At 36.5% G+C, this 13643-nt stretch overlaps 1 protein-coding gene across 4 annotated transcripts in view; it reads left to right on the top strand.

Annotated features, from left to right (window-relative positions):
• Positions 1-250: 250 nt before the first annotated feature.
• LOC125228334 overlaps positions 251-13643 on the top strand; it is a 29364-nt gene continuing 15971 nt past the window's right edge. For 2 of the 4 annotated variants that reach the window (XM_048132862.1, XM_048132861.1), the window contains exon 1: positions 10907-11070. In XM_048132862.1, coding sequence (XP_047988819.1) covers positions 10975-11070 — 96 coding nt within the window. In that variant the 5' untranslated portion in view covers positions 10907-10974. Of the gene's footprint in view, positions 304-2458; positions 4263-4358; positions 4428-4726; positions 4812-5036; positions 5196-10906; positions 11071-13643 lie in introns of those variants that run through there. The other 2 variants (XM_048132860.1, XM_048132859.1) reach the window with 2 other exon arrangements.

Here is a 13643-nt window from a genome sequence, read left to right as displayed (position 1 = left end):
TGCCTGCGATGCGAAATATTATGAAACATTTTCACTATTTTGTAAAGTACTAATTCATGTATGAAATTGATACTAATCACATAATTATAAAATGAATAAGAAAAGCTATAGTATTTAATTTGTAAATTATAAATTCCAAAAATACTTTGGCCCTTTTTTTGCTGAGGTATTCCGGATCCAACGTGAAGTTAGCAAAGAATTGAAAGAATAAAAAAATAAAATTTGTTGTTTACTGTCTAATGTCAGTGATGTCAATGAATGTTGTACTTGTTAATATTGTGTATTTTTAGTGAATTTGTGCACGTAAGTGGTTTAATACAATGTTTTTAACATTAACGGTACACATTGGGGGTCTTAATGAATACAATTCGTAAGATGGGGTGAATAGAAAACATGGGGTACATCGAAACGAGCAATGGGGTTAATGGAGATTGTTGTGATTTTAGGTACATTATTTTAGATGATTAAATCGCAATAATTCGTTTTAAGCATATCGCTTCATATTACGAGTGCTTTGTGGTTGAATTTGAACGCAAATAAAGCTATTTTAAGATAAGATCAATAAGTATGGCCGAAGTGATAGTCTTTTTCACATCGTTTGAATTTGACGAGTCCCTATTTGTGCTTTAAAATCAGAACTTTACGATGGGCCCAGTTTACATCACAAATATGAGCATTAACTTTAAACAAATATTTTGGTTATTAGTAATAATATGGTCTAAAATGGCATCGCAACCATGGGTGCTCATTGTAGATATAATATATTTTACGTACGACGTTTAGATTCAGACATGGGGGTCAAATCACCGTTATCGGTAGGTGTGTCAGGCACCGCGGGGTTGAAAGGACAAGCTTAGGCAGTGCCCCGTGAATATCGAACATAAAAATCTGGCTCTAAAAAGGCACATATAAGCAAGCCCCGTTCAGCCTGGCAAAAAAGAGTAGAAATTAAACAAGTGGCAATATTATCGTGTCGTCTCGTTCTCTCACACGCAATGGTAAAAAATCGAAAACACGACGATGTTGCCACTTTTTTTAATTTCTATTTTTTGCCAAGCTAACGTTAACGCTCCGTAGCGAACTATACGCAACTGTTTATCGCACGAATACGGAAAAGCGATAACGAAAAATAACTAAGATACGCTTCGGAGCATGAACGATTGTACTCTTAGCTATAGGTCCAAAGTACCTTGACAACTTCACAATCGTTTAAGATTCGTAAGCGTATCGTAGCACTACTTATTGCCAGAACCCGGAATTTTCAAAGCATTTTTGAGATGTCATAGGGACTTGTTTATCGACTTCCGATTATACATTATTATGCTTCTCGTCCTCTGTAGTGGCGCGACAGAGCCAGACTGCGGTTCGATCGCCACGTAGTGTCAACGATTGTCACTTCCGCTAGGCCGGCTAAGCTGGCAGTAGGTATAGTATAGGCCACGTGCTCTTTGTCCCGTAGGTAATTCGCCACTTGACCTACACTTTCAGTACCGTATGTGAAGTGGTCTAGAAGTGCCTTCTATAAATTTAGTCCAATATTCCAATATCCTTTCATAATATAATCATAATTGCGCATTTCGCTGCATTTTGCGCGGTGTAATGGGAATGTCAAAATAACGCTATTTAAAGCATTTTGCCAATCCTTTTACACGTGTAGCCTGTGGACAAATTATACTAAAAAGGCCCTCAGTGCCCTGCGTATCCAGTATAACAATGGGTTCAGGATGCTGTTGGGACTGCCTCGTTATTGCAGTGCGTCAGGCATGTTCGCTGAGGCCCGCACTGACAGTTTCGGTGCTATAATACGCAAAAGAACTGCCTCCCTGATGCGTCGCGTGCGAGACAGCTCCAACAGCCTTGTGCGCCTAGTGTTGGAATCGCCTGCTTGTGCTATCTGGAGACACTGGGATGGTGTACATATGGAATCCAGAGGCCAAGTGTATAATTTATTATAGTTTTAGTTTTTTTTTTTTAGATGTAATAAATAATATGTAAATGTAACTAACATAGGTTTAAGGGAATGTACACTAACGCTATGGATTTTTTCCGAAATAAAAATTATTGAATTGAAAACGAGAACAGTCTGGTTAATTGGTTATCGGCTACCTTCGCCGTATACTGGTCGAGCTACTAATAGGCTAGGATGTTACAAGATGTGAAATTGAATCTATAAATACTGGGCCAAGGATTATAAACAAATAGAAATTGATTCTATGTCTCTATATTAAAGCAAAACTGGTACATGCTACAAAATTAAATAAAAATTCCAAGAAGTTAAAAAAAAAGTCTTGCGTAGCATATGGGAATATATTTTACTAGCTTTTGCCCGCGGCTTCGCTCGTTAGAAAGAGACAAAAAGTAGCCTATGCCACTCTGTCGCTTCAACTATCTTCACTTAAAAAAACACGTCAATTCGTCGCTCAACAAACTTCGGACAAACAAACAGACACACATACTTTCCCGTTTATAATACTAGTATGGATTATTAAAGGGATCGAATAAATGTTTATAATAGAAACTAGGAACTCGTTTGAAAAGTGCTTCGAATAGTTCTTATGAGAGAAACTTACATGGAATAAAAGTCTTGCATGGATATTTATGTGGATTCTTGTATAGGTAACTTTTAAATTATGGCCACATCAACGTACTAATTATTATTATTTAAATATCGTAGTTTTTTCCTTTGCAGATTGACAATTTTAAGCCCAACTATGGTGCGTAATTATAAACCAAGGCCTGGGGCCAGGCAATATAAAAAATATGACCCGGAAATAATGAAGAAGGCATATAGAGAGGTTCTTAATGGTGAAGGTTCATTAAATAGTGTTGCCAAGAAATATAACATTTCTAAATCATGCTTATACGGCCGAATCCATTATAATAGAACGAATGAATCTGGCGGTAGGAAAGCTTTTACTTTAGAGAGAGAAGAACATATTGTAAAATACATACATGTTTGCGCACCGTGGCAATACCAACTGCAAGTTTGGGATTTACAATTACTTATAAAATTTTATCTGGATAGACGTCCGGTTATTGCCAGAAGGAAATTAGAGAATAATGTACCAGGAACAGAGCTTGTGTCGAAATTAATAAAACGACAAGAAGACATTATATCACACAAAGTCCTCCAAAGCATTAACGATAACGGCGCAGTCACAATTGAAGCTGTTCACAGTTATTTTCACGAACTGAAAATGTTGGTCAATGATTTGGAACCGCAAAATATCGTTTGCTTTAATGATGTTTTCATCATGGACGAAATTGTGGATAAAAAATCAAAAGAAAGAGAATTTTTGAAAATAAATAATATGCTTGTAATGCTGGCAGCTTCAGCCACAGGAGAAGTTTTAGATCCTGTCATTTCGTACAAAGAGAAACCATGTTATGAAAAAACTCCAAGAAAATCTATAATGTCTAAGCATTTGCATGAAGAAAGAAAAAGGCTAAATACAAGTATTTTCGAAGATTGGTTCAAATCTATCATTGTCCCCTACTTTGAAGGAAAATCAGGCCTAAAGTGCTTAATTAGCTGTTACTTTTCGTCGCGTATTACTAAAGAGATACTTGGAATGTGCAGAGAACTAGATATACACTTTGTGTTTTTGCCCGATAACTCCAGTAGCTTGACGCATCCTCTTTACAACTTATCGCAACTGATACAAAGCACATGGAGCAGCATACTTCCTCAGGTAAAAGTAGACAGCACTCGATACACAATCTCGAAGCAAAGTTTTTTGGATATGACACAAAATATAATTGCTAATGCAACAGAAACTGTTTTAGAAGGGTTTGAAAAAACTGGGATAAAGCCATTTAATCCAGAAGCAGTATTTAGGCAGTTACCTGGTTATAATGAAATAACTATTGAAGATGTGATCGAAGACTTCGAAGAAAATGATGAGGAAGCAAGGGATATATCATTTCAAGTTAAAACAGAAATAGAATATAGTGACCAGTATAGTGACGATGACTACGATGACGAAATTTCAAGTAATCTAATAGAAAAAAGTAACGCTGAAGAAGAAAAGCTAAACACTGATAGTTTATCTGAAACTAAGCATGATGATGAAATGCCCGAAGGAAAAATGGAATTTAAAATGTCACCTGTTGATTTTGAAGAAGGTATGACTCTTGAAGATGCTTCTATAGACTACACGCCAAAGGATGAAATGGTGAAAAATGACTTCGTTCCAAAGTCGTCCAGAGGCCGTAAACTAAAACTAAAAAGAAAACATTCTTCTGATGCAGAATATGTCCCGGTAAGTTTTAGTAACCTGGATACAGATTTATCAATTATAAACGAATTAATCGCCATGATAAAAAAGTGTAAATTATATCTTACCATTTATTTACAGACAGACAAATCATCTCCAAAAAAACGCGTGGTTAACAAAAGACAATCGACAGGGAAAATGACCGCCAATGTAAGTATTATTTTAATTTAATGTATTTTTGGATTTTGTACAAACAAAACGACATAAACATACCTAAAAACATACCTTCTAAGTACCTATTCTATTATACTTATACCAACATTTAACAAGCATTTCTTCATTTTCGGGTGTCTTTGCGGCCGGAAATTCGATCTTCTGGTAGCTTCTGCGTAAAACATTCATTTTTTAGTTAAAGTGATAGAAATATTGAGATTATATAAAAATGGGACTACGTTGGCACAGAAAAGGTCGTCTCCTTTCCACGTAAATCATTTTCTTTTTTTTTCCAGGATTCTACGAACAGTACGGAAATAGACCCATTGTCGAGCGGCCAGAGTGGCGCCAACCTACACATCGACGAAGTAAAAGAAAACGGTAAGTAATTGAAAAAACTGTAATAACGCGTTGAACACTACCTCTAAGTTAGTAGTATATTATATTGGATATTGATGCAAATCCAGTAGGTGGTTAAAATAATATAATGAATAAAAATGTTTTTTAAACACTTAATTAAGTAAGCAACCTATGCTCATCACACAAATAAATATCGTAACTGGCTAGGCTAACGAATTGGCAAAACTAATACTATTTTTTATGCAGGTACTTCAGCCACACAAACACAGCTGCTAGAAGCGATCCTGACAACCGTGAACCGACAAACGAAACTGCAAGAACGCGCCACAGTTGCCATGGAAACGCAGGCTACAGCCCTGTCGAATATCGCTACGTTATTGGAGCGATTGGTCGCTAATAATACAAGTACGAGTATGCGTTGATTACATACAATTTGTGGAGTGTGTTTTCAAAAATGCTTTATTTTTGTATGAAATTTAAAGAGAAACAAGTCCTTTTGAAAAATCACTCCACATAAAAGGGCCCAATTATTATTTCGCTAAAAAGCATATCAGCTTTCCAATTAATCGCGAAAGGTAATATTGGCCAATAACTGACATACAAATTGGCCATAACTGTGAGTTTTTTAATTAAAATAATACTATAACTTGATGTGTGAGCATAAAATGTACATGAGAAAGCGTGATGCAGATAATGATGCCAAAATAAAATAATTTGTGATATACGAATGCCACAATACATATAAGTCGTGCGAGTGCGAGTTACCAGTAAATAAAAAAAAAACTAAATCGACTTATAACACCCCATCTTTTTTGCGTCGGGGGTTAAAAAGAGGTTAAATAATCGGGGTGACACTGACTAATGATTTTTTAAATCTGACATTTCCAATAGTTTCGTTACCTGCTGTCTGCAGCTTTGGTTAATCTAAGTATTTTAAATGTTTGCAATCTGCAATTTGGACACGATAACACTGGTAACATCTTCAAAAAAAAAATAGGATTAATTGCTATAGTAGATTTGCACTGCACAGCTCTTTTAAATACATAAGCTGTGTGAGCTGTGCTACCGAAAACGGGGCTACTTTGATTCGTGGGGTAAAATTGGTCAACGATTTTATTGACTTGAGATTTTTGTATTTAAATCAACAAATCTTGCATTTGTGGTACCTATACTCTCATTACTTGTAACAAATAAATTATTAAGAATAATATGAATGTATCGCTCTTTAAAAGAGTAATTGAAGTACAAAAAGCGTAAGATTAAGTCAATTATTTTGATTGTAAGAATATGGGGAATTGATCTTTATAATTATGTATATACGTATAAAAACCCTAATTTTGATCACTAATTGAATCGTTCATTCATTGTAAATTTCAGATAATTGTAAGGTAATAAAGACGAAAACGGAGACGGGTTGGTAAGAAAGTATAAAAAAGGAGTAGTGGAAAAATCAAATCGGGGAAATATTGCAAAGAGGCCAGGTCAGAAGTACTCGAAACTGTACAATCTTTTTGTATGTATGTATGTATGTATGTATGTATTAACTACTATAAAAGGTTAAATAAAAAAAAAGACTACTTACAATCTTTTTTTAAGAGTTAGATTAACCTAAAACACTGTTACTGCAATCCACCACCAATACCACCCAAACCGTAAACCACATCCTTTATAGACTATACCAAAGACATAAATAACTCCGTATAGACAGATACAGTCTAAGAAAAAAACGTACCTCAGTACCATACACAAAAAGGTACGGTGGCCTAGATGGCATTACACCTTTGGGGTATGCTCAGCTAGATGGCGCTAATACTAATATTTGACATTTTAACACATATCAGGCTAAGAATATGGGCCAGATTGTCAAAACTGAGGTTCGAAAGTTTTAAGCCTGTGTCAAGAGATGGCAGTCTATGCACTGTGATTACACATTTTACTTCGACAGTAACTCTCCTCGAATACTCGATCCTCTTTGAATATACTGAACTACTGTCATTTTATTACGTTACTAGCTTTTTCCGCGGCTTTGCTCTCGTTAGAAAGAGACAAAAAGTAGCCTATGTCACTCTCCATCCCTCCAACTATCTCCACTTAAAAAATCACGTCAATAAGACGGACAAGCAAACAGATACACACACTTTCCCATTTATAATATTAGTATGGATAATGAAAAAAAAAATTGCAGTCCCATAGAAATAATTTACATACAACATACAATCACGCCTGTATCCCATAAAGGGGTAGGCAGAGCACATGAAACTACTAAAGCTTCAGGGCCACTCTTGGCAAATAAGGGGTTAAAAGAAACCGAAACTGTGGCATTGCAGTGACAGGTTGCCAGCCTCTCGCCTACGCCACAATTTAACCCATATCCCATAGTCGCCTTCTACGACACCCACGGGAAGAAAGGGGGTGGTGAAATTCTTAACCCGTCACCACACAGGAATTTATACTACTAAAATTTTACTGTTAACTAATAGTTTATGACATTTTTACAAATTATTTTTACTAATAGGAAGTTGTTTAAAATATCCTTCCTGTCAGTTTGCGTTATATTCATCAGCTATGATATATTTTCAATTATCCATTTTGTTTCCGCCTCACTTGCCCCCGTCATATACGAGGACACATGGGACACCCCAGTTATAAATACTATCTAAGAGGATCGAGTATTATAGAGAGTTATTGTCAAAGTAAAATATGTAATCACAGTGCATAGACAGCCGCACAAGCTTAAAACTTTTGAACCTTAGTTTTGACAATTTGGACCATATTCTTGACTTCTTAGCCGAGCGTCCCCCAAAGGTATATCGCCATCTAGGTCACCGTGCCTTTTTCTGTATGGTTTTGAGGTACGTTTCTTTCTTAGACTTTATCTGTCTATACGGAGTTACATATGTCTTTGATACTATCTAAATAAATTGGTAAGCTAAATGAACTGGCACAAAAAATAAGGTCAGTTATCAGATGTCGTAGCAGTTGCTACGCTCGTAGGCGTCTACGAGCTACGACGTAGACGGCACGGCGCCGGCGATGGGCACAGATGTACTCGTAATGCTAAAAGATTTGCCTTCGTATTGTTACGGAACGTACGCCGCTTACGTGTCGCTTTTCGGTGGAGGAAAACATCGTGAGGAAACCGACTAATTCTAATAAGACCTAGTTGCCTTTCGGGTTGGAAGGTCACTGGCAGTCGCTTTCGTAAAAACTAGTGCGAAAGTTTCCGGAAAAATACGAAGGAAACCCTTTTCGCACTACATCTGGTACAAGTAATTTTCTTTTCCCCTCACTAGCTCGGAAACACGTGTTTTGTCCTTCACCTACTTTTATCAATTTTACAGCAGTTAAAAACGACTTTATTCAAATGGGTAAATTAATTTGACCTAGTGAATAAAATCGTTTTAACTGCTTATTAAAATTGATAAAAGTAGTGTTTCCGAATCTAGTGAAAAAGATGATTTACCACCTGTGGAACTACTGGAAGCAGTGATAAACGCATTTTTTGCGTTGTAGTTTCCTCGCTATACTAAGGGGAAAAGTTTTGTGTTACACTTGGGTGTAAATGTATTTTACTTCTCGTGTGTTGAAAAACTCGCAAGTTCAGGATTCTATTCTCGAACCACTCGCTTCGCTCGTGGTTCAACTATTAGAATCCTATCACTTGCTCGTTTTTCAATTCCACACTCTGCGTTAAAATACAACTTTGCCCCCTTGCATAACAAATAACTATTTTAGGATTTTGGTATACGAGTATGTATTATACTTAGGTTACATGTACATTGAGCTGTGAAATTACATGGAGAAATTATAAATGAATTCCTTCATTTCGCCATGCACTTTTGCAGCTCATTGTTTATTGGATACATGTTATTTTTGCTGACTGCTGAAGGGGTTATGTTTTTAGCTTTGATTTTTGAACGCCAAGACCAAGACACTACTAAAGTTGTCAATGTCAATGTTATTCAATTACAGTATCATGCTTTTTATCACTTATCCACGTGGATAAGACTTCTGTCACTCTCACACATACTTGGCGCTTATCCACGTGGATAAGTGATAAAATTATTAGATCAGAGATCGAGCATTATCAACGTACTTTTTTCTACTATTCTTTACAAGTTACGGTACCTCATCGATTCAGTATGAGCGACGTTCGTGTTTGTGTGACATAAAACATCCAGTAGATTTTTTTACACTTTCAGAATAAATATTAAGAAAATGAGATGGCGGAATTCAGTATCAAAATACGGACAAAACCAATTGGGGCATTTTGGCGAAAAAAGATCCAAAAACTTTTTTTCTAAAATAGGTAAATTTAATGTTTTTCCTACTCTGAATTACGAGCCCTTTTCATTTATGTTATGTTATGCAAAAAAAAGCGCCCCAAATTATTTTTTCCACTTCGTTACCAATTTTCAAACACTTTGTACCTACAGTGGTTACAAAGTGGTTGGTACCTATACAAATTAATAAAAATATTTGGGACCATTTTTTGTCTCTTTATTTTGTCCTAGATCGTAAGGGCTCAATACCGAGTAGGAAAACCTACAAACCTACCTTCGAAAAAATATTTTTGGCGATTGTTCTCGCGAAAATTTTATATCTGAATCTATTAGCTACAAAGCCTACGAACCTATGGATGGGTATGTGTCAATATAGGTACCCTACATAGATTTGGAGTTATTTTCGGTGAGTATATCTGCATCAATGGTAAATAAATAATATCCTGCTGGCATGTCGTTGCGCCAAATTGAATCGGCGGGCCAAGGCTGGACTTAGCTGGGCGCCATCATACATTAAACTTAGTCCAGTCAACGAGGTATTTCACTGGTTTATCGACCAATTTTCTGGCTCACTCACTAAATTGCTACCTAACTGCTTGAGCTAGAACTTTCAAGACTTATTTTATGGTCGGTGAGATGTGGTCTAAATCACTAACCCCAAATTCATAAACGTTCACTAGAGTTATCAAGCCGATAAAGTTCGTTTGTCCCTTCCGACGTTTTGGTGTGATAGAAAGGGACAAACGAACTTTATCGGCTTGATAACTTTAGTGAACGTTTATGAACAAGGGGTAAATCGATGATGATGGGCGAGACATATTTTTAATGTAGACCCTTTATGTAGTCTAGTTCCATACCTACATACTTACCTACCTACACACAATTGGCGATAAATTAAAACACGACCAATGTTTTAAATCGACACGAATTAAGAGTTTCTTTTTCGCACGTGTATCGTATGATGTTTTACAGCACATAATGGCATTATGGCTCTTTGAAGTTTCGACCTAAGTAGTGCGGAAAAACACCATTCAGCAATCAGCAACACACTATCAGATGCAAAAGTTAATGGCGAATTAATCAATGAATTCATTCATAATTTCTCCATGCGTTTTGCAGCTGTACTTACCTAATGTAAAAAAATCTGCCTATACAGTCAGATAAATATCATTTGTATTCAAAGTGTGTAGTACTCTCGTTTATTTTATTCAATTTCCTCAGATGTTTCATTCCTATGTACTGTGTATTCATATAAGGTGCCTACTTAAATAACAACGTATCTCAGTAAAACCTAAATTACTACAAACCAGTCTACAAACTCGTACCATACCAACTATTATATATTCTGTGACCATACTTCCCCATTTAGTGCACGAATGCTACAAAATCCTTTCGTTCCATTACGAACAGCAACATTGCGCCAAAGTAGGTACCCACCATTAGGTAAGTAACCACTTCGATTCCCATCCACGTCGCCTACCACACCACGTGAATTTACCGCCCGCGCGCCCTATAAAAACAACCTTTGATAACACTTCTAATAACTTATCTGCTTATATGTACAGAATAGCAACCCATTTGCCATCCACCGATCGCGTTTCACTACGATTTTCAATCTTAGAACGAGGTAAAAAGAGTAATCTCAACCCGAAGCGAAAACGAAGTGTATATTTAAATTTGTAGCCGCGAGAACGCACTGGCTACTATAAAAAGATCCCTAGCTATTTGCGGACGAGCACCCGTTTCGCGAATACCAACGCGAGTGAGGGCAACCTCAGGGGTCTAACCAAACTGGGTTACAGTAGGCTTGCCTCAGTATGGCCCGCGATAGCAGAGGGGTAGGGCGTAAACTATGCTCCACAAACCCTGACCACCGGTGCACCTGCACCTAATGTAACCTCATGTCTCCTTGTCTGAAGCCTGTTTTGATATTAGCCATGATTTTCACCGCCGCTGCCTTCACGATACTTGGATTTTTTATTTTCAGCCCTATACATGTGAGTGTTGTTTTTGGAATTTGTGTAGTGTTTTAATTTTAAAGGGTGAATGTAGTTTGTATTAGACACACGCAGTATCATATAGGTATTTTAAATATTTAAAGTACGTAATCTACCTATACACTAAACTGTAAGTACAAATTGATTTTTATTATTTTTAAATTTACATTTAAATCTGTTTAGATTTCGGCACAGAAAATGCAATTGAGTAGAAAATATTACGTAAGTAGATAATTTATATTTTACTTTTAGTCAATAGTTCTTTAGTCAACCAGTTTTACCATTGAAACGACATAAAAACAAACGCTACCTGGCATTTCTTTAAGTGTACTTCAAACCCAAAACTTAAATAAATTAAAATAAATTCCATATATAGATCTCTACTACATTTCTGAATTTATAATTCAGTCATATTTACAGACTTGTCGTTGCTATTATAAAATAAAACGATAAGAACATTTCGTATAAAATTGGCATCCATATTTTTCTCCATTTTCCTACATCATATAATTATCCTTGTCTCATCTTATATCTTAGGGAGTTTCTCCAAAAAATGACATGACAAAGTAGTGTGTTTTCTTTTATGATAGAGCGACAGAGCGTGCTTGTTTGACAGTTGTATCGATCTTCCGTCGCGTCTGCGCTCTAAGGCCACATTCCTCTTTTATACAGCTTTCATCTTTAAAAACTAGTGTAAGAGCATCCTGTAGTTCTGTATTAGACATGGGATATCATAGATCAAGTTATAATGGTTGACTGAGATGCGCGACGATGGTTTTGACAGCTTTGTGAGCTTCTCAGGACGTTTCCCGCGCAAACTTTTATTATCTTTGAGCGGAGTCGAGAATTTATTGATGCTCTAGATTCTAGTTTGCGATAACTATAGTTTCATAATTAGTTATTTCGTAGACCATGGTTTGTTATGAAAACCTTTTTTTAGGGTTCTGTAGTCAACTAGGAACCCTTATAGTTTCGCCATGTATGTCTGTCCGTCCGTCCGTCCGCGGATAATCTCAGTAACCGTTAGCACTAGAAAGCTGAAATTTGGTACCAATATGTGCAAAAATAAAAAGTGGAAAGAAATGTTTTATTAGGGTACCCCTCCTACACGTAAAGTGGGGAGTGATTTATTTTTCATTTCAACCCTAACGTGTGATATATTGTTGGATAGGTATTTAAAAATGAATAGGGGTTTACTAAAACCATTTTTGATAATGCTCATATTTTCGGAAATCATCGCTCCTAAGGTAAAAAAAAATGTGCCCCCCCCCCTTTAACTTTTGAACCATAAGTTTAAAAAATATGAAAAAAAATCACAAAAATACCTATCTTTATAAAAACTTTCTAGGAAAATTATTTTGAGCTTGATAGGTTGAACAGTTTTAAAAAAAAATACGGGAAACTACGGAACCCTACACTGAGCGTGGCCCGACACGCTCTTGGCCGGTTTTTAAGTTTCTAAGTGGGCGCCCAGATGGGGCGTTTTTGATCAGTCTTATTTAATTGCCAAATAATTATGTAGTGGAACGCATAGAATTAAAAACCAGATTCGTATTTAAAACTTGTATCGGTATAATTCTGGTTTCGATACAACCTATAACCTGTTTTTATTTGTTTATGTGAATATTCGCAGTATTTAATAAATAAATAAATATTTCAATAATGTAAGTAGCTTTGTATTCACCTGACGAAGCCTGCGTTGCGGATTTCAGAATATGGTTTCTGAATAAATACTATGAAGCAAGAACGATTTAATACGGAACTGACTAAGCCCATACAAAAGAGCGTACCCCTGAAGTGTATGGGCTTTTTAGATTCAGATTCAGGGGGTAACTCCAGCCAGCAGATCCTGCTGCAAAGACTAGGAAGGGGAGACTACAGGGGGAGGAGATTTTGATACGTAATAGCGCTGTAAACTATGATTGAGCCTATGAGGCAGCGAGTCGTTGAATATGTCTGCGTCACATCTCAACGACTAAGACTCGAACGCAGAATCAGACAGAGTACGTTTGCAAACCGGCTCATTGCGCAGCGACCCCTGCTGCCCCAAAGTGTATGGGCTTTTTAGACTCAAAACTAGATGGCGCTGTTTCGCAGGCTGGAAGTGGCCAAAATCATATTTTCCCCAAATATTTTTGCGTGTTTTTATTTTTTAGAAGAACAAATGACATATTTTTTTATTTTAAAATCATGATATCACGTCAATACCTACGCAGGCTACGCATTTTGAAAAAAAAAATATTGTAGGCATAATCAGTGTAGTTATGATAGTATTTAATAGGTGGCGCTAAAAAATCAAGGTACGATTCTTAGTATGAACTGTATGAAGTATGTAAATCCTTTATAAATAATCCTTGCCATGAATTAACCCACTCAGGGCCGGTTGCATCAAACCTTCTGTCACTGTTAAAGCGTTCGTTAAATTTTATGTAAAGTTCCATAGACGTTTGTTGCTTGACGATGATGTGTCTGTCAAATGTGGTTGATGCAACTGGCCCTTAGGCCGTTTTCACATTATCCGATCCGATATCGGATGTCGGACAGATATCCCATACATTACAGGCGCCATTTTG

Source organism: Leguminivora glycinivorella, chromosome 7 (assembly GCF_023078275.1).
Source record: "Leguminivora glycinivorella isolate SPB_JAAS2020 chromosome 7, LegGlyc_1.1, whole genome shotgun sequence".
In the NCBI taxonomy this organism is placed as follows: domain Eukaryota; kingdom Metazoa; phylum Arthropoda; class Insecta; order Lepidoptera; family Tortricidae; genus Leguminivora; species Leguminivora glycinivorella.
This window is presented reverse-complemented; position numbering and strand designations above follow the sequence as displayed.